General features: G+C 40.9%; 1 protein-coding gene and 2 pseudogenes across 3 annotated transcripts; 2 read left to right on the top strand and 1 right to left on the bottom strand.

Annotated features, from left to right (window-relative positions):
• Nucleotides 1-2,365: 2,365 nt before the first annotated feature.
• Nucleotides 2,366-6,868, top strand: LOC147004524 (TGF-beta-activated kinase 1 and MAP3K7-binding protein 2 pseudogene; annotated as a pseudogene).
• A 1,455-nt stretch (nt 6,869-8,323) lies between these two features.
• Nucleotides 8,324-8,822, top strand: LOC147004523 (transcription factor BTF3-like). 3 transcript variants are annotated; one of them, XM_085837576.1, is made up of 2 exons: nt 8,327-8,705; nt 8,763-8,822. In XM_085837576.1, exons 1-2 carry the CDS (start codon nt 8,336-8,338, stop codon nt 8,807-8,809), a joined length of 417 nt encoding a protein of 138 aa, XP_085693702.1. In that variant the 5' UTR covers nt 8,327-8,335; the 3' UTR covers nt 8,810-8,822. The 3 variants fall into 3 exon arrangements, with proteins under 3 accessions (XP_085693701.1, XP_085693702.1, XP_085693700.1); XM_085837574.1 differs by having other exon boundaries at nt 8,336-8,395; nt 8,504-8,822; XM_085837575.1 differs by having other exon boundaries at nt 8,324-8,822.
• A 13,505-nt stretch (nt 8,823-22,327) lies between these two features.
• On the bottom strand, nt 22,328-23,983 carry LOC110289207 (presenilin-associated rhomboid-like protein, mitochondrial pseudogene; annotated as a pseudogene).
• Nucleotides 23,984-25,108: the final 1,125 nt, after the last annotated feature.

Genomic DNA, 25,108 nt, shown 5'->3' with positions numbered 1-25,108 from the left:
AAACCAGCTGGGCAAACTCCAAACTCTGCATCTCCATGGCTGATGTCAAAGTGGTCTTCAGAACTCCACTCCTTTTTCATCTTTGTTGACTGCAACAAACTGCTTTCTCCTGGGCTGGTTCGACTCCCTGTTTGCAGCTTTCCTCAGCATGTATCCCATGGCTCTGGCATCTTTAACATCTTTGAGTCTCCAAGGCAATTTTCTATGTTACAGCTTCTTGTTTCAGTGTCTGGAATTCCACTTGATCTTTTGGACTCCTCCTAAGGGCTGGCATCACTTGTCCAGTTCTGCCTTCTGTAGCACTCTAAGCTCAGGTTGTTCCACTCCAGTACAGCTGCTGTTCTTGGTGATCAACCTATGGTACTGACATCTGGGGTGTTCCACTCCAACTAGGCTTCACCAGTAGCCTCTCATAGACTCTCTTCAGGGTGCCAAGCCTCAAATCCTTTGCATGACCCCTTCAGTCCTGGGCCATCAACTACAGCTGAGGCTTCACCTTCTCCAATGGCCTTCCCTGGCCTCTCACAGTGGTAAGCCTCAGCTTCTCTCCATGATCCCTTCATCCCTTCATAAGCAGAACCACCTGAGTGACTCTTACACATTACCAAGTCCAGCCGCAGCATGAGGTACAACCTTGGGTATCTCTGGAACACAGCTTCTTTGTGCTCCCAGAAAACAATTTCCAGAAGATTTCACCTCAGTGATGCTGGTCTCTTCTTAATCACTACTATATTCCTTAGCTCCAGCTATCCAGCATCAATTTTCCCAGTAGTTACTTCCATTCTTAACTCTAGAGCCAGAGCCACATGGCTGAAGCTGCCGAGTTCTGCTGCTTACAGGAACAAGAACATGATCCCCTTGTACTATTACATTATCACTAGCTTTATGTTTTCTAAATCCTTCATTGCCTAAGCTTGGATATCCCGTTTCTTGCTCTGTAGATTGACCTTGAATGCAGAGATCAGCATGCCTGTCTCATGGGATTAAAGGTGTGTACCACCATGCCTGGATCTAAATTCAGCTGGGTAGTGTCTTGCCTCAAGCTCCCACTCCCTTAATCTGTTATTTCCTAGAACACAGGATTTTGCTCCATTTCACTTCCTGATATGGCTTTAATACTCGAACCATATATTTTATATTTTGCCTTTCTAAGCTTGCTATGCTTGTTCAAACTTCTCTTTGTGAGACTTAACCAGAGAACAAAATTTCTGCTGGGCTTTTTTGAAACTTCCTTTGTCAATGCAATTAATGCGATTAATCCAAGTCTCTTCACATTAGCTCAGGCAGACTTTTCAGACAAGGGTAAAAAGTAGCCACATTCTTCACCAAAATACCACAAAAACAGTCTCTATGCCACATACTGAAATTCTTCTCCTTTGAAATCTCTTGGGCCAGGTCAACACATTTCAAATCACTCCCAGCAACAAAGTCTTCCATATTCCTACTAGGATGACCCATTAAGCCCCATTTAAAGCATTCCACTGAGTTCCAAATCCAAAGTCCAAAAATCCACATTCTTTCAAATAAAAGCATGGTCAGGCCTATCACAGCAATACCGAACTCCCAGTACCAATTTCTGTGTTAGTTAGGGTTTTAATGCTGTGAACAGACACCATGACCAAGGCAAGTCTTATAAAAAAACAACATTTAATTGGGGTTGGCTTGCAGGTTCAGAGGTTCAGTCCATTATCATCAAGGTGGGAGCATGGCAGTATCCAGGAAGTCATGGAGAAGGAGGAGCTGAGAGTTCTATGTCTTCATCCAAAGGTTACTGACTTCCAGGCAACTAGGGTGAGGATCTTATACCCACACCCACAGTGACACATCCATTCAAACCAGGTCACACCTATTCCAACAAGGCCACACCTTCACATGGTGCCACTCCCTGCTCCAAGGATATACAAAACATCACACCTGGCAAGGCAAGTGTTTTGGCACTGAGCTTCATCCTCAGGCAATAACTTCTTAGCCAAACTCATGTCCCAAATATCGGGGTAAGTATTAGTCATGAAGTCAACAAAATTGAGATGGTCTCAAGTAAATTTATGTGAAAAGCAATAAGGATATATATTTTAAACTATGACAAAGGGCTGGAGAGGTGACTCAGCTATGAAAAGCAGTTTTTGCTCTTCCAGAGGACCACAGTTTGCTTACCAGTACACACATTTGGTGACTCCCAACTGTATAGCTCCAGTTCCAGGGGCATTTAAGAGGTTCTCTTATGACCTCTGAAGGCCCCAGGGACACTCATGATGCACAGTCATACACACAGAGAAATCATGCATACACATGTTTAAAAAGACAAACAATAAAAAGAAATCCTTTATCTAAAATAAATTGTCACATCAGACCAAATGTTAAGATCATGCATACTTTGGTTATCATATCGAATTTAACAGGCAAGTACTTAAACTGTAATCTCACTTTCTCAGAAGACTGAATGTAATTAAAAAAGCACCATTATGTTTCATATTTATCACGTGCATATACCCTCCTATTGCTTCCTCTTCTTAGATATGTGTGCCTCTGTATAAGTGCTTACCCTTTTGTGAACCTGATAAGGGCCAGAGATACAATGATAAATAACTTAAGTGGTTGTGGGGAGAAAACGTGCAGAGTGTACTGTGCAAGGAGTGAGCTTTCAGGATGTCTCACACATAAACCTACACTAAATGTGGGTATTTCCACTCCTTCCACACGAAGAGACTGTGGTGTGCACAATTACAGCCTATCAATCAGCTGTGAAGCTGTGGGAAAAATGATGTCTGCAGATATGTGTGATGGAAGGTTTTATACCGTTTGTGAGATGCATTACTAGATCACGGTTTGGAGACAAAAAAGTATCACTTTCCAGAAAGTAGAATTATGCTCTGTCAAAGGCAGGACTCATGCCAGGAGATACTTTTGCCCTCCCCTCAATGGTTGCAATTTCCCTGAGTGCCCATTCCTGGCTGTCATATGAGCATATTATTAAACCAGTATTTGAATCACTTCTGCTCACCAAGTTCCATTGGTTTAAGAATGTTCCATTTTCTGTTACAGAGGAGGCTTCCTATGATTATGATATTTATTTATTAATATTCATTTCTGATCCTGTGTTCAAGCACATGTTGGTATCAGCAATAGAGATGAGGTTTGGTGTCTGCAGATGGCGTGCACCCCATGGTGGGTGGTCTCTGGATGACCTTTCCTTCAGTCTCTGTTCCAATTTTTTTGTCCCTGTGTTTCCTCTAGATGGCAACAATTCTGGGTTAAAGATTTTTGAGAAGTGTGGATGTCCCCATCTCTAAAATGGGGGACATATCTATCTACTGGAGGTGGTCTCGTCAGGTTCTATCTCCCTGCTGGACAAGGAGATAAGAATGGATCAATTTGCATTCTTCTACATGCTGACCTCCAGTCGAGCCAGCATCATTTGTTGAAAGTGCTGTCATTTCCCCACTGGATGGTTTTAGCTCCCTTGTCAAAGATCAAATGACCATAGGTGTGTGGGTTCATTTCTGGGTCATCAATTCTGTTCCATTGATCCACCTGTCTGTCACTGTACCAATACCATGTGATTTTATCACTATTGCTCTGTAGTACAGCTTGAGTTCAGGGATGGTGATTCCTCCAGAATTTCTTTTATTGTTGAGAATAGTTTTCACTATCCTGGGTCTTTTGTTATTCCAAATGAATTTGAGAATTGCTGTTTCTAACTCTATGAACAATTGATTTGGAATTTTGATGGGGATTGTATTGAGTCTGTAAATTGCTTTTGGCAAGATAGCAATTTTTACTATATAAATCCTGCCAATGCATGAGCATGGGAGATCTCTCCATTTTCTGAGGTCTTCTTTGATCTCTTTCTTCAGAGACTTGAAGTTCTTGTCATACAGCCCTTTCACTTCATTAGTTAGAATCACACCAAGGTATTTTATATTATTTGTGACTATTTTGAAGGGTGTTGTTTGCCTAACTTCTTTCTCATTCTGTTTATCCTTTGTGTAGAGGAAGGTTACTGATTTGTTTGAGTTAATTTTATATCCAGTCACTTTGCTTATGTTTATTTTTTTTATTAGCTGTAGGACTTCTCTGGTAGAATTTTTGGGGTCGCTTATGTATACTATCATATCATCTGCAAATAATGATAACTTGACTTCGTCCTTCCCAATTTGTATCCCTTCGATCTCCTTTTGCTCTCTAATTGATCTAGCTATAACTTCAAGTACTGTATTATTAAATGGGAAGACAGTGTCTTGTCTTGTCCCTGTTTTTAATGGGATGTCTTCAAGTTTGTCTCTATTCAATTTGATGTTGGCTGTTGGTTTGCTGTCTATCGTTTTTATCACATTTAGGTATATGCCTTGAATTCCTGTTTTTTCCAAGACTTTAACGTGAAGGGGTATTGTATTTTGTCAAAGGATTTTTCCAGCATCCGATGAGATGGTCATGTGGTTTTTTTCCTTTGAGATTATTTATGTTGTGGATTAAGTTGTTGGATTTCCATATATTGAACCACCCCTGGGATGAAGCCTACTTGCTCATGGTGAACAATCATTTTGATATATATAACAACAAAAATCCCTTTTCATATCCCATTCTACACTACTAACCAATTCTGATATTCTCTGCTATCTCTATTGTCTATGACTAGCTGCTACCATTTCAGTTTGTATATGGCCACAGTGCACAGGGTGATTTTCTGTAGCTATTAGATCACATGATCCTAACGTGTATTCCAAGCTCACTTAGAAAACAATTTTGAGAGAATCCTAATATTGTGACCATAAATTCCCTAAACAGTGTGTGTGTATCCACATGTGAGCATGCATGAAGGTATGCATGCACATGTGCACTCATGTGCATGTGTTGTTTCTCTTGGTTACCATCCTTCTCTCCCTCTTTTTTCTGTCCCTTTATAGCTCCTATATCTTTAGTCTTGCTTCCTAAGTTAAGATTGAGGAGTAAAGAGCGGGAATTCTATGGATGTCAGTCCTTATATCTAAATTATTCACATTCTTGACAACATCAGATGATAAACATGCAAAAGAGATTTAGATGCAAAGGGAGTACACGAATCTTGCCCTTTTCATAGGTGTTAATATACTGAACCAAGTAAGTGTACTGCTGTTTAGTTTATATGTGGCTGTATATATTGAAATCCCTACTTCAAATACTCATTTAAAGTCTTGGTCGCCAACTACTGGATTCAGTTATTGAGAAGTAATTTGACCATGAAAGTTCTGCCGTTATCACTAAATTAATTAATGATGATTAATCATGATTCATAATTTGATAGTAAGATTGGGGGTTAATGACAGTCACAAAGGAACTCACACAATATGTACTCACTGATAAGTGGATATTAGCCCAAAAATTAGGATACCCATGATATAAGATAAAATTTGCTAAACGCATGAAACTCAAGAAGAATGAAGTCCAAAGTGTGGACACTGTGCCCCTTCTTAGAATTGGGAACAAAACACCTATGGAAGGAGTTACAGAGACAAAATTTGGAGCTGTGTCAAAAGGATGGACCATCTAGAGTCTGCCATATTCAGGGATCTACCCCATAATCAGCCTCCAAACGCTGATACCATTGCATACACTAGCAAGATTTTGCTGAAAGGACCCAAATATAGCTGTCTCTTGTGAGACGATGCCGGGGCCTAGCAAACACAGGAGTGGATCCTCACAGTCAGCTATTGGATGTATCACAGGGCTCCCAATGGAGGAGCTAGAGAAAATACCCAAGGAGCTAAAGGGATGTGCAACCCTATAGGTGGAACAACATTCTGAACTAACCAGTACCCCGGAGCTCTTGACTCTAGCTGCATATGTATCAAAAGATGGCCTAGCTGGCCATCACTAAAGAGAGGCCCATTGGACACACAAACTTTATATGCCCCAGTACAGGGGAACGCCAGGGCCAAAAAAAATGGGAAGGGGTTGGTAAAGAAGTGGGAGGGAGGGTAGGGGGACTTTTGGGATAGCATTGGAAATGTAATTGAGGAAAATACGTAATAAAAAAAATAAAAATAAAAAAAAGAATGGGGGTTAATGGAAACTTCTAGAAGTACCACTTAGTTGGACCAAGTAGATCACTGTGAGCATGATCTGACAGACAATAAATTGCCCCTGGTTCTCCTTTCTCTGCTTCTTAATCATTAGATGAACACACACACACACACACACACACACCTAAAATGCATACAGATACACAGGCATACACCACCCAGGGGTGTTCTCTCCCACCTTTGAAACTATACATCTTCTAAATCATCCTGACCATTATGTAGAAACAGAAAACATTCAGCACCTCAAGGACCCTCCTTCAGCACATGTGGAAAGAATAAGCAAAGCCCAGAAACTGAGTATGGGATCTGATGATGCTGCCTATACACGAGCCCTGTTGGTGCACCACAAGGCCAGGATGGAACAGCTTCAAAGAGAGCATGAGATGCAGAAGAAAAAGCTGGATAAACTCAAATCTGAGGTCAATGAGATGGAAAATAATCTAACTCAAAGGTACCTGAAGAGATCAAATTCCATATCCCAAATACCTTCACTCAAAGAAATGCACCAGTTGAGAAGTTGTAATGGACAACTCCAGATTGACATTGACTGCTTAACCAAAGAAATTGATTTTTTCCAAGCCCAAGGACCACATTTTAACCCCAGCACTATTCATAACTTTAATGACAGTATTGGATTTGTAGGCCCTGTGCCACCAAAACCCAAAGATCCAAGGTTCACCATCAAAGCACCAAAGATCCAAGACACACAAGATAAAGAGGGTGCTCAGGGGAATTGGACTGCCTGTCTGTTTCTGAATCATCCAGCCTTAACCCACTGTGAACAGTGTGAGATGCCTCAACATTTCTGAGCCAAAGGCCCCATCTTCCTCTGAAACCATATCTAAAGTTCAAGAACATTGCCTGTCATCGGGAAAGTTTCACTGCCACATAGTAGTTAGTCCAGTTGAAGGTGTGATGAGACAGTGGTGTCAGCCCACAGAGCTAAAGATACCTCAGTCTAATGTCATGGGCAGTGACACTCATCACCTGAAAAGTGACCTGAGAGACAGGGCTGCCTGCTGCCTGTCCATGTCCAGTGTCACCATTTCAATGCCTAGGTGTTCCCAGGACTTCTCTCTTCTTGTCACCACTGATCTTGATGGGAGGAAGGAACAGGATGAACATTTTTTGGGTGTTTTTAAAGCTTTTGGTGAAACACTACATACACAAAGAGAAAGAACAAGGCTTGACTCAAAACTCTGCTGCCACATAGTGCCAGTAGATATGGGAAATGTCACAAATCTGGGGTACTTTTGGCCTTATCCTCTGTCTTCTCTGAGGACATGAAGCCAGTATCTAGGTCTGAGATAAAAGGAAAGCCATGTGTCTGTACAATCAGTAGTGCACTCAGCAAGTCTTTCCTAATGTACAGATCTGTCACATCTGCTTTGGTTTTTCCATTATCTTCTTATATTTTTATACATATAGTGTAATAGACTTTTGTTAACTAATGTCCTTTTTCCGTTTTAGTAAGCACGGCCATGTTCCTTTTTAATCCTTACCTGAGAAAAGCAATGCCATAAGGTAGAAAGCCTAAATGAAATGAAACTATGCATGATATAACTCCCCTCTCTCCTTCCTCCTCCTCCTGTCAATTGTCCTTTGGTGCCAGTGCTATGAGAAGACATGCAGCTGCTGCATGTAAGGCACGGCAGGCATGTCAGATGGTGACGGTCATACTGTCCACTGACTTGAGCTGTGGGTGACCAAACATATCATCTTTGTCTTCTCTGGTAGCTTAAAGCAAAATGTATATAAACCCACTTCCATCTTACCCCATCTGTGTGGTATCCCATAGAACTCCATGGGAGGCTCCTGTGGGGAAAGTGCAGCTTGATAAGCCGCCTCAGCAGCTGTTCCCACAGTATCTTCTTCCCAGGAAGAAGTGTAGCTGCCTTACTGTTGGGACGGTCATGGATATTTATAAAACATAGTCATCTTTAGGATAACTGAACAAAAGCTAGAAAAAAGAAAACAAGCAGACTTGAACACTGAAGCAACCTCAGACATCTCTTTATTTTGATGATATACTTTTGCAAGGAAAATAAATATTCATGTGAACAAGAATGTATATAACTAAATAACATCAAGAAAAAATAACAGTATGCACATTAAAATAATTATAAAGGTGTTACTTCCGGCCTCCCTCTAGCTGCCATCTTGTGTCCCCACGTGTGTGCACCTTCTCTCAGCAGGTCTGCCTGTGACCCCCTGAGCGTGAACCTTAGTTCCCCACATGGCACCATTTCCACTCCGACAAGATTAAAGAAAGGATCATGAACCAGGAGAAACTCGCCAAACTGCAGGCACAAGTGCGCATTGGTTGGAAAGGAACTGCTCAAAGAAGGAAGAAGGTGGTTCACAGAACAGCCACAGCAGATGATAAAAAACTGCAGTTCTCCTTAAAGAAGTTAGGGTTAAACAATATCTCTGGTATTGAAGAGGTGAACATGTTTACAAACCAAGAAACTGTGATCCATTTTAACAACCCTAAAGTTCAGGCATCTCTGGCAGCAAACACCTTCACCATTACAGGCCACGCTGAGACAAAGCAGCTAACAGAAATGCTTCCCAGCATCCTCAACCAGCTCGGTGCAGACAGTCTGACTAGTTTAAGGAGACTGGCTGAAGCTCTGCCCAAACAATCTGTGGATGGAAAAGTGCCACTTGTTACTGGAGAGGATGATGATGATGGAGTTCCTGATCTGGTGGAAAATTTTGATGAGGCTTCTAAGAATGAGGCAAACTGAATTGAAGCAACTTCTGAAGGTGATCCTTGCAGAAATTACAGGAGCTGCTATTTTATATCATGACTGCTTTTGAATTTTTTTGTTTATTATGGATTTGATGAAATCTAGATCTCTAATATTTTATGCCCAAGTCCCCTGGACACTGCAGCTCTTTTCAGTTTTTGCTTATACCTAATTGATTCTTTGCAGCAAATAAAGCTGAAGAAGCCTGTGAATAAGTTTTGGAAATAAATATATAAATAAAATTCTTTGCCTAGTTAAAAAAAAAGAATTATGAAATTTTCTTTGCTTGGAATGGGGTTAAAGGAAGTGCTGAAATATAGAAAAAAGGAAATAATGTAGATAGTCCCACTGTAAATATTCACAAGTGGCTATGTTTTAAATAAACATGATTATTACAGATGAGCACTAAAAAGATCAGAGCCTTGCCTTCTGGGCTTTGCACCATGAGTATGGAAAGAGATACCACAAACATAGGTCACTAGTGAAAGGACCCCAAAACTCATAATTTGATGCATTTGGTTTTAAAAGTAGGCCTTGCTTTTCAGCTTTCTCTGCAGTTCTGTGTGAAGATTGATAAATCAGATTTTACTTGTTTTACTAATAAAATGGAATTTGGAAAAAATGAGTTGATGATTTTGAGGCTTAGCTGGGTTAATTATCTTTATAACAGATAAATTTTACAATTTATTTATACAAATTTTAAAAACCTGATATTCTAAAAATAGTTCAGCCCATGTCATTTTTCACTAGGTGGTCTTCATCCACAAGTGTTCCTCAAAACTTCATGCTATGCCAAAGTGGGCATAATTCTCAATTTCCCTTTCTCCTAAAGTGGCTTAACACAAAATCTTCAGATGATGGGAGCTACAGAAAAAGGTGGTATTCTATAGGGGAATTTCCCCTCATTAATTGATTGGCTAATAAAGATAAAAAGATGCCAATTGTTGTCAAAGAGGAGAAGGCGGGCCTTCAGGATTAGAGAGAGGAAGAGGGGACTCGGGAGGAAAACAGTCTTTTTTATGGTGAGGTGGGGAACAAGAAGAGCCAAGATGTAGATGGGGAATTGTTAGACCTGGTGGCAACCTCTGCCACCAGAAGATTTCTAACATGAAATAGTTGATGAGTTTAGGACGATAGATTCCACAGCCAGCGGTTGTGTCATCTGTTGAATTTAAACTAAGAATGTCTAGGGTTTTCCATTCGCAGCTATTTAGGTGGTCCAGAGTGAAAGAACATAGCTGGGAAGGATTCAGCCAGACTTTGGAATGGGAAGAATGATCAAAGGACCGAGCTCCAGGGGAGAGGTAAACACAGAGGATAACAGGTTGAAGAGAGCATATCCACAGTTGGCCATGGGGTGGATGGCCTGGGATTTGCAAGTGGCACCTCCATGTTGTGTATGGCCAGCAGATCACAGCCTGGGTTCTAGCCTGGAAAGGCATTTTGGAAACCTGTAAGAGAAGAGGGGCTAGGCGGCGAGAGAAGGGAATGAAGCTAAGACAAGATTCTGATCAAAGCTCAATTTTACTATTTTCAGACACTCAGTTATAAAGGAAGGGGGAGGGAACCCGATTTCCCGCCAAGTAACTCAGGGTCCAGTAGCAGGACGAACACGTGTGTGCCTCCAGGCAACAAAGCGACAGGGTCCAGCAGTAGGCGTGGCAGGACGAATGAGCAGGAAGCTCCACCCTTGAGCAAGCAGGTTCAAGCAGGTGGGGGAAAGGGAGACCACATATCCTCCCATTAGTTAACAAAAAAAATAAAAAAAGAAAAGGCTGGCCTGAGGCAGAAAAATTATCTATGCGCAATAGTTCTGCCTGAGTTCTTAGGGCTAAAGAAAAAACCTGTTTCCGTGTGATTCCCTAACTTTTCTAATGGCAAACTGTATCTGGCTAAGACTGTCCTTATTATCTTAGTAAACCACTAATGACAGAATAGTGCTGGGCGGTAGGCTCTGACTTTATAATGTTAATTAGTGCTGAATAGGTAACTTCCTGGTTGCATTTTAAGTAGGGCGTTGGAACCCTGGCTAAGTTTGACTAAACAAATTTGAAATACGCTTTATAAAGAATAACACTGAGTTCATATTCCTCCGAAATTTTGGATGACAGGCAGGGAAACAGGGAGAAGGGGTAAGACCAGCTCTTTAGTACAAGGCCAGTTGGCTTTTTTATTTGGGTGGGAGGCAGTGAAGGGCTTGCCCTTTTGACAGTAAGGTCTCCAACCTCTCTCCCCCCTAATAATTAAGTTAAAATAGGCAACGCTTAATTGAGGTGATCAAATGATTTTCTCATCCGTAGATGAGTGGGCCTTTAACCTTGACTTGGGTGGACTTTGACCCGATTCCTCCCGTGAGCGTTATAACAACCCACATCTGTGGCTCTTGGTATCTTTTGGGGAGGGGAGGCAGAGCCTTAGGTATTTTTGGTTTTTAGCTGGAATTGGATACCAACCTCCTTCAAATCAGGTGTGTCGCACAGGGAACTCAGAAACGGTCAAGCTGGACCTTCCCCCGCAGTAATCTCCTGCGCCAAGCGGTACCCATACTGTATTCATATCATTATGAATCAGTACACGCAGTTCTGAGCGATGCATGGTCTCTATATGAGACTTGTCAACCTCAGATTTAGCAAGGCCTAGACAAGAATTATGTCATTATTAACACCACTAATTTTGGTTAAAATAGGAGCTGGAAGTCTTTCCTCTTCATCCCTGTTATTTCCTAGCCTGAGGAACTAAGGACACCTTGCAGTAACAGCAAGGGTGAAAAGCCAGAGGCCAGCTATGGGACTAAGCCCATCTCTATCAAAATAAGAACTAATCTCTGTAAATATATGAAATTTCTACTTTCCTAGCTCTCTTGGTAAATCTAAATCCTATCTCAGACTGAAAGCCACGTGCTGGAATGTCCTTGGAAGGGACATTAGCAGTACCACCTGTTTGCTCTTAGGGGAGGAGAAGGCACGCCTGCAGGTCCAGCAGGAGAATGTAGATTGACCTACTTGAAAAAAGAAAGAGATCTAGACAATGAGAGAGTAGCAATGCAAATTTTCTTTTTGGAGAAGTCAAGGTACTTTATTCAGTTGTAAATTTTAAAGCTAAGGCTAGTCTCCGGCCTCCTGTGGAGGAGCCGGCTCAGAGAGTAGCAGGAAAACAGCTTTTCTGGGAGCTTCAGTTTCCAGCTGAATTTTAAGCAAAAGAGGAATTTTAGTCCTCAAGGTGATACTTATAAGATTTGGAATGTGCGTTCATCTGACTAATTAATTTCTCTGGCAACCACCATGCTCTATCTTTATCTTTCGAAAAAACACAAACTGAGCCCCTTCCCCAGATTAGAACCGGATCCTTACCCTTTCATTCGTAGTTAGGGGGTCTTTTTAATTATTAATCGATAAGAATTAGAAGTAACTGGATGCCAGTGGCCATCCGCTGCAGACTGACCTTTAATATCAGTTTGCAAAAAGTTTAGGACAAATAAGGCAAGATGAGCCTTTGGTGACCTTGGGGGATACGTTCTGAATTAACTTTGCTAGGTAATTTAGAATATAGGAATCTCTAATAATTGGACTGAATATTAGACCAGTCTAAGATTGAGTTAGAATGGCTGGTCACACTGAAGAAAAGTGAAAAATCATTATGACTCTATTAAATGACTAATTTTATTAAGTCTGAATATACAGTCTCTGATGTACTATTGTCATAAAGTTAAAAGGCTAGAAGCTAGTCTAAACTGGAAAAATGACAAGCAAGGATGGATCTAAAACATGAATTTAATCTTTTAGTCCTTTTAATCAGGACACTGAGTTAACTTACCTGTCAGCTCAGCACACGAATTACTAATATGCTTCTGTAGGGTTCTGTGGAGAGAACCTGTTTTTCCCTTTCCTAATAAGGTAGCTGTTTTAGGATCAATCTATAAGCCAATAAGTAGATCCTTTTAAGATACTAAAAAGCATTTATTAAATTTGACATTTTAATCTCAAATTTTGAAAATAAAGGTATGTTTTAAATAGTGTGCATGGAAATGCACTAAATAGTATATATGGGGATACAATTTCTCTCTTTTATCTTTTAAGAGGTTAAAGTTTAAAATTTTACAATTTCTAACCTTTTGAATTAATAACTTTTTGGACAAAACATTTTAAATATTTGGCTGTAAAGGGGCATTGACTAATTGCACTTTCAATCATTTTTTTAAGGAACGGTTGTAACTAGAAAGCTTGAAAAGTTATTAAGAGTCACACGTGCATAATTTATTTATTTATTAACTAGAAATATGTATAAGCAACTGTAAATTTGAGAATTAATAGTATCTGAGGGACGAACAATTTTAAGTAATTATGAGCTCAGAGATATAGCATTGACTATTAATATATAAATTAAGGTTTGATTGTTCAGCATTTTAAAACACCATCTACAGCACACAATCAGATGATTTGTGCTGGGAACAGGGGCAACTGTGTGTCTTAAGACTTCGTCCCACAGCAGCTAGTTGGGCCCACGTGGGCCAACGATTGGCTGGGAGGATGAGAAAAATAACTTTACAATAATGTTTTTTCTGGCCAAAGAATTGTCTTGGGCACAACTAATTTTTAATTACCAATTAACAACAATTATAAAAGCTTTCTTTATTTTTTGTAAAACCTTTTGTAGTAAACTAAAACACTAAGTAATAAAAGGATACTGTCTCTGAATCTTTTGGGTGAGAGCAAGGATTTAAGGTAAACTTCCCTTGAGAAGCATTAGTTAATAAAATACTTTCCACTTAGGAAACAATATATACTGAAAGATTAAAACTTTTGGCTTCTTGTAAAGAAGCAGAAATAAACATTTTTTTTTTTTACATAATGTAAAGCTATATTAGCCATACGTAGAGGCAAAATTTTCTAGTGATTACCAGTTTACTAGAAGCAAAAATCTTTGAATTTAATCATTATTTTAAACATCTGAATAGATCTGTAACACTGTTAAAAAGAAATTTTCTTGAACACAGGGAAAAACCTTTTTAGGCATTGTTTGCAAAACAAAAGACCACAAGCTGCTCTGGGGCTGCCCAGAGCCCTGTATTGACTCAAAGGTAAAATACTTTTTAATCTGAGCATCAATCTTAAATTTGCAATCAAACTGCAAGCTGCAGTCAATGGAACAATGGCAGTTTTAACCATAATTTTTAAGTTTTTTGTGCAAGGTTAGGATAATACCTATAACTTTGGGAAAGCAAAACCTATGTTTAAAACAATTTATCACCTTTAAAATCAATATTAGAAGCTTTACTATCATATTACGAAGTTTGGATGTCAATTAATACCAATGAATACCTATTAAAGCAAGCTTTAACGCTTTAATAAAGAGGCATTGCTTTAAATCTTATCTTAAATTTTACTATTTAGAATAGGAACCACATTAATCATTATCTAAACTAGAAATATCTTTAGAGACCTAGCCTCTAGGGCTGCCTTAGGCCACGTGTCAGAAGGACTCTAAACTTGAGTTATCAAATTTGACATTAACCATCTGTAGCAATGTAACAATTATTAATCTTAACCAACAACTTATGAGCTGAATGCGAAAACATGCAGAACACATTTTCTTTAGAAAAAGAACCAAATGAAGCAGTTAATTTTAGACCAATCAGAATATTAATTTTTGTAGCTACAATCATAGAATAAAAAAGCACTTTACCATTGTCAAACACATTAATCATGAACCATTTATCAGATTCGAAACTAAGAGGCTGTGCACTCGCTGCTTTTTCTTAAAACGAACATTTTTTCCATCAGGGTCCCTCCTGCCACGTGTCTGGTTTTTGGCTGAAACACGTGGCAGCTCTTGGCTTTGCAGATAAAGTTTTTTATACCATCTTTATTATCCAACATAAAACATAGAACATTCATTCATACAGACTGGACATGAACATACATGAATTGAACACGAGAACAGATTGGTGCACCAGACATTAAACAAGACACAAAATGGGGGCAGAGTACTCCTGCTATTTGAGACAATTTCCTCCCTCATGATGCAGTTTTTATAACTGCGGCAATCCGCCTGTATTAATTTCCTTTTAATAAACCCTTTCCTTTCTCACACCTAACAATGTAGCTTTTTCCAGCCACGGCCTACCGCCTGTGCCTAGCTCCTCTTAAGCTTCACTGCTGAACCTAAGTGAACCAGTGCTCGGGCTTAACGCTGTCTCAGCTTAGCCCATACCTTCTCCGGTATGAATTTCCTTTATCCTTTAATTATTCCATGGAGCTCCAAACCAGCAGTGTCTCTTCCAAAAATCCTTTGCCGTTTCTCAGTCCCGCGTTGGTTCGCCAAATGTTGTGTCCGGCCAGCAGATCACAGCCTGGGTTCTAGCCTGGAAAGGCATTTTGGAAACCTGTAAGAGAAGAGGGGCTAGGCGGTGAGAGAAGGGAATGAAGCTAAGACAAGATTCTGATCAAAGCTCAATTTTACTATTTTCAGACACTCAGTTATAAAGGAAGGGGGAGGGAACCCGATTTCCCGCCAAGTAACTCAGGGTCCAGTAGCAGGACGAACACGTGTGTGCCTCCAGGCAACAAAGCGACAGGGTCCAGCAGTAGGCGTGGCAGGACGAATGAGCAGGAAGCTCCACCCTTGAGCAAGCAGGTTCAAGCAGGTGGGGGAAAGGGAGACCACACCTCCAGACATTTCAGGAAAGACTGACCCAGTCAGCTTAACAAGAGGAAAAAGAGGAAAGAGAGCTAGTTTGGGGTGAGGTTTTGACCAGGACAGTGGCTTAGTAACAGACTGGCCATAGGAATCAGGACAAGATGGCTGCTTGGGGCTGACCAAACAGAGTGCTCGAGTCTGCCAATGCTGGAACCTAGACGAATTTAGCATAGTTAATTAAGAAAAACACCTACACACTATAGTATTCTATGACTTTCATTATCATTTCTAGAACCACCTCCTTTGACCAAGTAAATGTCATAACATTTCTCTGTCCTTTGGGACCAAAAAAAAAAAAAACAAAAAAAATCTACATTTCTAATTCAAATTACCTAAGACCTTTTCTGTCTGATCTAGGTGTCCAGGCATATATCTTTGCAACTGAAGAGAACATAGACCACTATGATTAGGGCTTTCTGGAAGAATAGTAAAAAATAAATGAGCCCATACTCTTCACACTAGCCTTAAAGGTGGCCAAGAAAAAAAGGAAATGTTCTATTCTCGGGGCCCACACTTATGTAGGTGATAAGTTTGAGGAGGACAAAGGATTAGGCACCACCACCTAACCTGTTCAGAAGAATGATCACCTTGCTGTCAAGCCTGCCTCAGAGCCATGGGAGGTAGGACTATTCTAGACTATGATGCAGAGTTAGGACTCAATGTGTATTTCCCATGTAGTTCTACTTTGAACAGGTTAGCGTGGGACATTTATTATTGCCTAGTTGGGTATTTGTTCCTATTCTACATGATCTCTTGTTCCTCTGAGGAATGTGGCCTTAGACCTTCGTCTTCTTCCAAAGAGGACATAACACTGAACTCCTTTCTCCAAGGAAAGGTGATAGTAGATATGCCTGTAAAATGGAGGGGGATTACTGATACAATCTAATGGGAGGTCCCCAAAACGAGAATACAGACAATGCCTGTAACTAAGCAGTCTCTTCAGTCAACACACCACTATTAGAAAAGTCCCATGATTCCTGGCCAGTCCCTGACAACTGAATACTAATGTCAAGGGACACTTAGCATTCCATAGAGAAGAAACTTTGCATTGTATACAATACTCAAAATTTTAAAAATACCATCAAGGAAAGTATATTAATTGCTTTAGGTCAATAAGACCACAGAGTGACATGCCAAGGCAGAAAAATCACAATAACACCAAATTTCTCACTGGAACCCTTTACAGGTAGAAAAGCACAGAACATCATCTTTAATGTTTTAAGAGTGAGGGTGTTATCAACCGTGATGACCATATCTACTAGGGATATCTTTTATTATTTATCAAGTATTAATGACATTTAAGCAAACGCTTAAAGGATGACAGTTTTCATCATGAAAGCACAAGAAGAATTAGTTTAATTGGAGGATTATGAGAACAGAGAACTATGAAGAAGTCCATCAATTCCAACACAGTAAAACAGCAAATCCCTATACCAATAAAAGATAAAATAAACAATAATCTATAAAAAAGAGAACCAACAAAATCACAAGGAAATTTATACACGTGTATATATACACGTGTATATATAAATATATGGATTATATATATAGCATTCTGCCTGCATGTATCCTACAGGGCAGAAGACAGCACCAGATCTCATTATAGATGGTTGTGAGCTACCATGTGGTTACTGGGAATTGAACTCAGGACCTTCAGAAGAGCGGGCAGTGCTCCTAACATCTGAGCCATCCCTTCAGTCCTAAACATCTCTTAATGATAGTTTTAAACATAAATGAGTTCTACTCACAAGTAAAGAAATGAAGACTAGCTGGCAGGGCTGAAAATGGGAGCAATTGTTCTGATGTCTGAAAGAAACACAATTGATTGGCACAGCCACTTATAGACAAAGAGTGAAAGGATGGAAGGCAATCTAACAAGTGAGTATCTATGGAAAATAAGCCAATAGCTGTTGTGATATGTGATGAAGTAGACTTTCAATCAAAATTAGAGAGAATAAAGATAGTAGCTAAATTTTAGTAAAAAGAATTTTTACTAATCTATCAAGAACATATAACTATTATGAACATAAAGATTCCAAATCTTTGGGCTCTCAGTTTCATATAATAAACACTAATATAAAAAGTCATATAGGTACTGGTACAATAAATATTAGTAATTTCAATAATAATTTCCATATCAGTAGTGATATTTCATTTTTCTTCTTTAGCTAGGCTTCTGTGTTGGTTCCTTGTCTGGTTTTTGTACTAAAATACCCTGGGAAGAGCAACATAAAAATGAAGGCTTTTCACATGCAACTCAAGAAGAACAAAGACCAAAGTGTGGACACTTTGCCCCTTCTTAGAATTGGAAACAATCACCCATGGAAGGAGTTACAGAGACAAACTTTGGAGCTGAGACGAAAGGATGGACCATCTAGAGACTGCCGCACCCTGGTATCAATCCCATAATCAGCCTCCAAATGCAGACACCACTGCATATGCCAGCCAAGATTTTGCTGAAAGGATCCTTATATAGCTGTCTCTTGTGAGGCTATGCCAGTGCCTGGCAAACACAGAAGTGGATGCTCACAGTCATCGATTGGATGGATCACAGGGCCCCCAATGGAGGAGCTAGAGAAAGTACCCAAGGAGCTAAAGGGGTCTGCAACCCTATAGGTGGAACAACAATATGAACTAACCAGTACCCCCAGTGCTCGTGTCTCTAGCTGCATATGTAGCAGAAGATGGCCTAGTCGGCCATCATTGGAAAGAGAGGCCCCTTGGTCTTGCAAACTTTATATGTCTCAGTAAAGGGGAACGTCAGGGCCAAGAAGAGGGAGTGGGTGGGTAGGGGAGTGGGTGGGTAGGGGAGTGGATGGGAGGGTATGGGGGACTTTTGGGATAGCATTGGAAATGTAAATGAAGAAAATAGCTAATAAAAAATTGGAAAACAAACAAACAAACAAAAAATGAAGGTTTTAAACAGGGCTCACCATTCTATAGTATGGTCCATTACAGCAGAGAGTGATGGGAACAGAGCTTTAGGCAGCTAGTAATTCTGCATCTACAATTGGGAAGCAGAGGGAGATGAATATTCCTACTTACAACCCCTTTCACTTTTTAATTCAGTCCAGGAACCCAGATCATAAAATGTGCCGCCCACATTTTGGGTGAGTTTGCCTACCTCAGTTAAGCCAATTCCCACCCCCACCAAAAGAAATCCCTGACTGACACACCCAGAGGCTAAGCTAATCTAGATAATCTCTCAAAGGCATGTCTTCATGATCATAGGTCCCTTTGACAATCCAAATAAAACATCACATCATCCAAATTAAAACGAACAAAGAAACATCAGAGCTAGAGTAGACCATATTTAGAATGGACTTAAGAGACCCCTACAGAATATTTTATTAGTAGATATGGCATAAAGATTCTTCTTGGCACCCCACTGAATCTCCGCTAAAATATACCACACTTCATTTTGAAATGCAAATGGTAACAGATGCAAATCAATAAACATAGTTTGTTTTATTAAATATGGAAGAATTAAAACAGAAATCACTAACAGAAAAAACACAGAATCTACAGAAATATGCATATGCTGATCAGTATACATACTTCACTAGGCTTAAAAGTTATCATACAAAGAGAGATTCATTATGCCATTTTCTTTCATGCCTTTCCTTACATATTTACTTATTTCTATGCCCACGGCTCTTTTGTCTGCACATAGGTCTGTGCACCACATACATGTCTGGTCCCTGTAAAATTCAGAAGAGGGTGTTAGATCCTACTTGGACAGGAGAGTTACACATAGTTTTCAGCTTGCATGTGGATCTGGATATTGAACACAGGTCCTCTGTTATAACAACCAGTTCCTTTAACTGCTAAGCCATCGCTCCAGCCTTCCTTTTTCCTTGTTTATCCTCCTCTGCTGCCATCCCAGACCCCATGACTACTGGTTCCTTTCTTCCTTCAATAGTTATCCAGTGGTGGTTGGAATGAGATGTCCCCCCTGTTCTCAGCATTTGAATACTTGTTCCCCAGTTGGTGGTTGTTTGGGGGAGTCTTACGAAGTATGGCCTTGCTAAAGAAAATATGTCATTAGGGGCATGGTTTAAAAGCTAAAAGACTCAGCTTTGCAAATTCTCTCTCTCGGCTTCCTGATGTCATTTGAGATGTGTGCTCAGAGGACCATGTCTACTGCTTGCTGCCATAGGCACTTCCTCACCTTGATGAACTCTCATCCCTCAGGAATTATAAGTTGAATAAGTCCATCCTTTAACCACTTGCCTTGGTTATGGTGTTTTATCACAGCAATAAAAAGTAACTGCTACACACCCACTTATGGTTTTATATGTTATGTACTCTATGATGCTTTTCTATTTTCCCCTGAAGACTTTTCTACACTTATGCTTTATTTCCTGTAAGGTTGTGAGCCCAAGTCTGCTCCACCACTGGGCACAGCCCCTTGGGGAGGCAGAACCTGGGTAGTTTGACTGCACTTATCTGTAATCTCCTCCAGGGCCTGTCTTGGGCTGTAGGGAAGCGCCAAGGCACCACTGCAGGTGTAGGAAAAGTACAGTCTGAGATGTGGGAAATCCAGAGGGGGTTCAGAGTTCCCTGGGGCCTGCGACAAGGCCAAGGCCATTGGGATCTTAGACACTTGGACATCCAGGCACTGTTGGGAGTTACAGAAAGGCAGAGAACAGAGCCAGTGCCAGAGGGCTGTGGACAATGCCTAGCTTGAGTTCAGGAGATAAGGGGAGTTCCAGCTTGTCTCATGTGGGGTGATTGTCCTTATCTTGGCAGATGCAGGCTTGGTGAATGCAGGCTTGGGGGCTGTTGTGGCTGGGTGCACAGAGAGAACTTCTACAGGAGACTAGGCTGCAGCTCTGAAGGCCTTCTTCATAGCTCCCCATGGTGGATCTTAATGAAGAGACGGTCCACAGTTCTAAGCAGTTTATTTTCATGACAGAAAATAGATGTATAAAACCATACTCCACTTCTCAGGATGGGACTGACGTTGAAGACTTTTTCAAGGGAGGAATTTCTGAGAAGGGAAGCTTATTGGCTAAGCCCTCCAGGCCTCTAGGTACCTCATTAGTTTGGAGAAATTTTTGTGTGTGCCTACATGATCATAGGACACTTTTCTTTTATGTGAGATGCATGGCATGTCAGGAGCCTGGAAGGGAGCTATGAGTCACCTAAGTCTCAGGTGTGTGACCACCGAGTCTCTGGGTCTCAACCTGCTCTACATTTCCAAAGTTCCTGGCATGGTTTTACGTTCCACACTTGTCAGTGTATCAACTGCTATACAAAGACTTTTCTTTTTTTATTAATTTTTAATATTTTTATTACATATTTTCCTCAATTACATTTCCAATGCTATCCCAAAAGTCCCCCATAGCGCCCCCCCACTTCCCTACCCACCCATTCCCATTCTTTTGGCCCTGGCATTCCCCTATATTGGGGCATATAAAGTTTGCAAGTCCAATGGGCCTCTCTTTCCAGTGATGGCCAACTAGGCCATCTTTTGATACATATGCAGCCAGAGACCAGAGCTCCGGGGTTCTGGTTAGTACATCATGTTGTTCCAACATTAGGGTTGCAGATCCCTTTAGCTCCTTGGGTACTTTCTCTAGCTTCTCCATTGGGAGCCCTGTGATACATCCAATAGCTGACTGTGAACATCCACTCCTGTGTTTGCTAGGCCCCGGCATCGTCTCACAAGAGACAGCTATATTTGGGTCCTTTCAGCAAAATCTTGCTAGTGTATGCAATGGTGTCAGCGTTTAGAAGCTGATTATGGGATGGATCCCTGGATACAGCAGTCTCTAGATGGTCCATCCTTTCATCACAGCTCCAAACTTTGTCTCTTTCTTTTATGTGAGATGCATGGCATGTCAGGAGCCTGGAAGGGAGCTGGGAGTCATCTAAATCTCAGGTGTGTGCTCACCGAGTCTCTGGGTCTCAAACTACTCCATATTTCCAAAGTTCCTGGCATGGTTTTACATTCCACACTTGTCAGTGTATCAACTGCTATACAAAGACTTTTCAAAGAATCAACCTGACTAAGGGTTTCAAAATCATTCTGTGCAACTGTGCTCCAGCAGAATCATTGGGCTGAAAGTGAATGGCCCATGTATTGCCACTTCTGTGAGCCATTGGACTATTGTGGCTTCAGGAGAATTATATGACCTTCCAAAAGCTTTCAAAATATGAAAATTTTATAGGAACCCAACTTGCTAACTGTGACAGACAAATTGTTTAAGGCCATAGGTGCTACATTTAGGAGTCCAAATGTGTCTGTGTTTTGAATCTAGTCAAACACAGATAAAAGTATTTAAAATACAACTTGCATCTGTACACTAAGGAGATTATTGTTTTGTCCTTCTTTTCTAAACAGTATCTATAATAGCATTTTCTGCATAATAATAATATCGCAGTATTATTGAATAGTCTATAGATGTCTTTCAGCATCCAGGAAGATGCTGCGATCCAGCAACACAGTTATCACAAATTTAGCTAGGATAAATGTTTCTCGGTTATAGCATCCTTAAAATACAGAATATTATTTGCAAGAACAGTTCCATGAAATGTAAATAAAAGATATCTAATAAAAAATACTATCAACTGTTCTTTCCCTAGCACAATACACCAATGGTTGTCTAACACCCACAGTCTCTGGAGAGCAAGGGTCTGGATCAACCTTTCCCAATCAGTTATGAAGCTTCAACAGGCATCACTGTAACACTCATGGCCTTTGGGTAGAGGGTCCAAGACATATTTGAGAGCACAGTCTCCTAATCAACACTTGCTCTTTCCAATCATGATGTTCCGTCAACAATTCCATGTCATGGCCTCTGACAGTGGGCATCAGACAAAGAAGCATATTTTATACCAGACTTTCACTAGAGGCTCCCTGTTCTTCCAAATGAATTCATAGCAATACATGATATACCATATCCTAAGAGAGCTCGCCACAGTGCAGCTCCATAGACAAAAGTTCCATCCCAGGATCAGCCCAGATGTATCCATGGCAATGATGGCTTTTAAGGCATTGCTTACCATGAAGGTGAAAAAGGGGAGGAAGATGATAGAGAGCTTACCCTCAGAGATCTCGGTGCAGATGGAAGCATGAATTGTCATGATTGCTCCCAATGTGCCAACTGTAGGTCCTTATCTTCCTATGGCAACCTTACACACAGAACTGACAAAATTGGAAGGGACACCTTCAGACATGTTCACGGTCACAAACTGCTCTTGAACCAGAATGTTCACGATGCTGGACAAGAAGTTCTACACAACACATATATTTGTGCCATGTGGAATAAGAAGAATGACTGAACATCGACAGCCATATTGGAGACCAAAGGACCATATATGCTGGGTTAAATGTAAAGCATCCGACATGGTCAGACGCAGGCACCACACTCTCCATAAGCAGAATACAAGGGCGTACGTGGCTATGATGCCTGTCACAGTCTTCTGGCCATCACCTAGGCTATTGCACTGTGTGTTAATCTCCTTTCTGAGGTCTACTTCTTCCATATGCTATCCAACCAAATAGCTTTATGACATCAACACAATGCTGCACCTTGGACTTCAGTGGCTCAAACTGCCAAATAGCAGCTGATCCAAACGTGCAGCCTGTGAACACAGTAGTGAAGAAAATGGGCTTCACTGGAGTTCTTATAAGCTAAGGGCAAGGATAAAAGACTGTTTCCTCTAGGGGTGGGATCAAGGCACATCTGTATGTTTGTCCCCATAACACTGTCTGATCTTCAAAGTTTATCCTTCCTCGGTGCCTTTATAAATGTACTTTTTTTTCTGAAGAAATAATTTTATCCTGTAATCATGCTGCTGTACAGCTTGGGTCTCAGGGAGCTCCTGGTAGCCTTCCCCCAAGGAAGGCACAGAAAGCTAAAACGGTCCCAGCCTCACTGTATCCAACCTTGCAATGCCATCTTCCTAACCTCTGGCCCTGATCTTCCTAACCCTGCAGAAAGACATTATCATGAATTTGACACAATACAGTGTATTTATTGTGGGTCTCACATGTTTTGCAGAGAACCAAAATTCTTGTTATTAATATCATTTTCTTTCCATTTTCAATAGATACTTTTCTTATATTAAATAACCTAAAAATTCCATAAAATACTAAATTAACAAGCTATAAATCATAAACAAAGATGAGATATGGATTCTTTCAGGCCCTAGGAATGTGGCTTCAACCTTTATGTCGTGATATGGGCTAAAATCAGTCTGCTGATCAACCTTGTGATGTAGCTCTGTGGTATCGCCAGTGCTCTTCCAGGCACAGCGTTCCGGGTTCGATTCCCAACATCTACAAGGTTTTACCTTTTCCCCCTCTGGGTCTCTTTCTACTCTAAAACACATTTCCATCCAAACCTCCATAGCCTCCTCATGATGATAAAAGAGCTCATCTATGACATGACAAAAAATGTTGCTCTATACCTACGAGATAATTCCATGGAGACCTCCATTGTCTGGAGAGTCCAGCCTGGTCATGTCTATAGGAAGGTTTTGATCACAACTTGAGCAACTCGCTGCTCTCAGGCCAGTGGGAGTTTCCTAGTGGGCATGCTTTCTCCGGTTATAGGTAACAAGGGGGAATGACTTCTGCTTAGAGAGAAAGCAAGGGAGGGCTGGGCAGAGCATTCCTACTTACTAAGAAGAGAGAGGGGAAGAGCATTGTGGTTGTCAGGGAAACCTGAGTTCTTTGTGCACACTCTTTTCAATGGCCAACCCAGGGATGTAGCGCAAAATGCATTCTCTGTAGCCAAGCTTATGGGTTTTCAGAGGTGAGCAATTGGATCTTCCTGAGGGTGGGAAGACAGATGCAGGGAACCCGGACCCACTTAGGCTCACTCCCACTTCTGGATTTATGGCCAGTGTGTTGCGTGCAGCAGGAGACGGACTTGGGAACATTACTCTTCCTCGGGGAGAGCTGCTCGGTACTGGGGTGCACTGGAGCCATTGCAGGGGAGCGGAATGAGGAGGGTGAGATAGGACAGAATATACTGTGCACTCTCTGACCCCAGTATTCTCTGTGTGAAACAGCTATGAGAGGTGGTAATTAAGTGGAAAATTCTAAACAGTAGTATAGCATTTTCCTTTATAGATGTGTCAGATGATTTTTTTACATATGCAGCTGGCTAGAAGATTTTATCTTCCTTCACTATTTTATTGTTGTTGTTGTTGTTCTCTTTTGCTTTGTTGTCTTTTGTTCCTTTTTCCTTTTTTTATTAGATATTTTCTTCATTCACCTATAAATACTATCCTGAAAGTCCCCTATACCTTCCCCCCACCCTGCTCCCCAACCCACCCCCTCCTGCTTCCTGCCCCTGGCATTCCCTTGTACTGGGGCATATGATCTTTGCAATACCAAGGGCCTCTCCTCCCATTGATGGCCAACTAGGCCATCCTCTGCTACATATAAGAGAGGGATAAGAGAAACAGGGAAAGCCATCCCATTGGAGTTAGGGTCTAAGCAAGCAGGAAGTTGCACCAAATGGGTCAGGAAGTAGCTGTGCTGGAGGTAGATGAGGGCAGTCTGAAGCCCTTCATGATAGGATGGAGAATTCCAGAGTGTCAGAACAGGCAGGCTCAGGTTTTTCACTGGTATCTGAAAAA

This window comes from Mus caroli, unplaced genomic scaffold (assembly GCF_978045245.1).
Source record: "Mus caroli unplaced genomic scaffold, Mus_caroli_1 scaffold_5, whole genome shotgun sequence".
In the NCBI taxonomy this organism is placed as follows: Eukaryota; Metazoa; Chordata; class Mammalia; order Rodentia; family Muridae; genus Mus; species Mus caroli.
The sequence above is the reverse complement of the archived record's forward strand: the minus strand, read 5'-3'. Positions and strand labels throughout refer to the sequence as shown.

Bases quoted from the DNA above. Each gene is read 5' to 3' on its own strand.
- LOC147004523 (XM_085837575.1), top strand. From the start codon at position 8,336: ATGAACCAGGAGAAACTCGCCAAACTGCAGGCACAAGTGCGCATTGGT.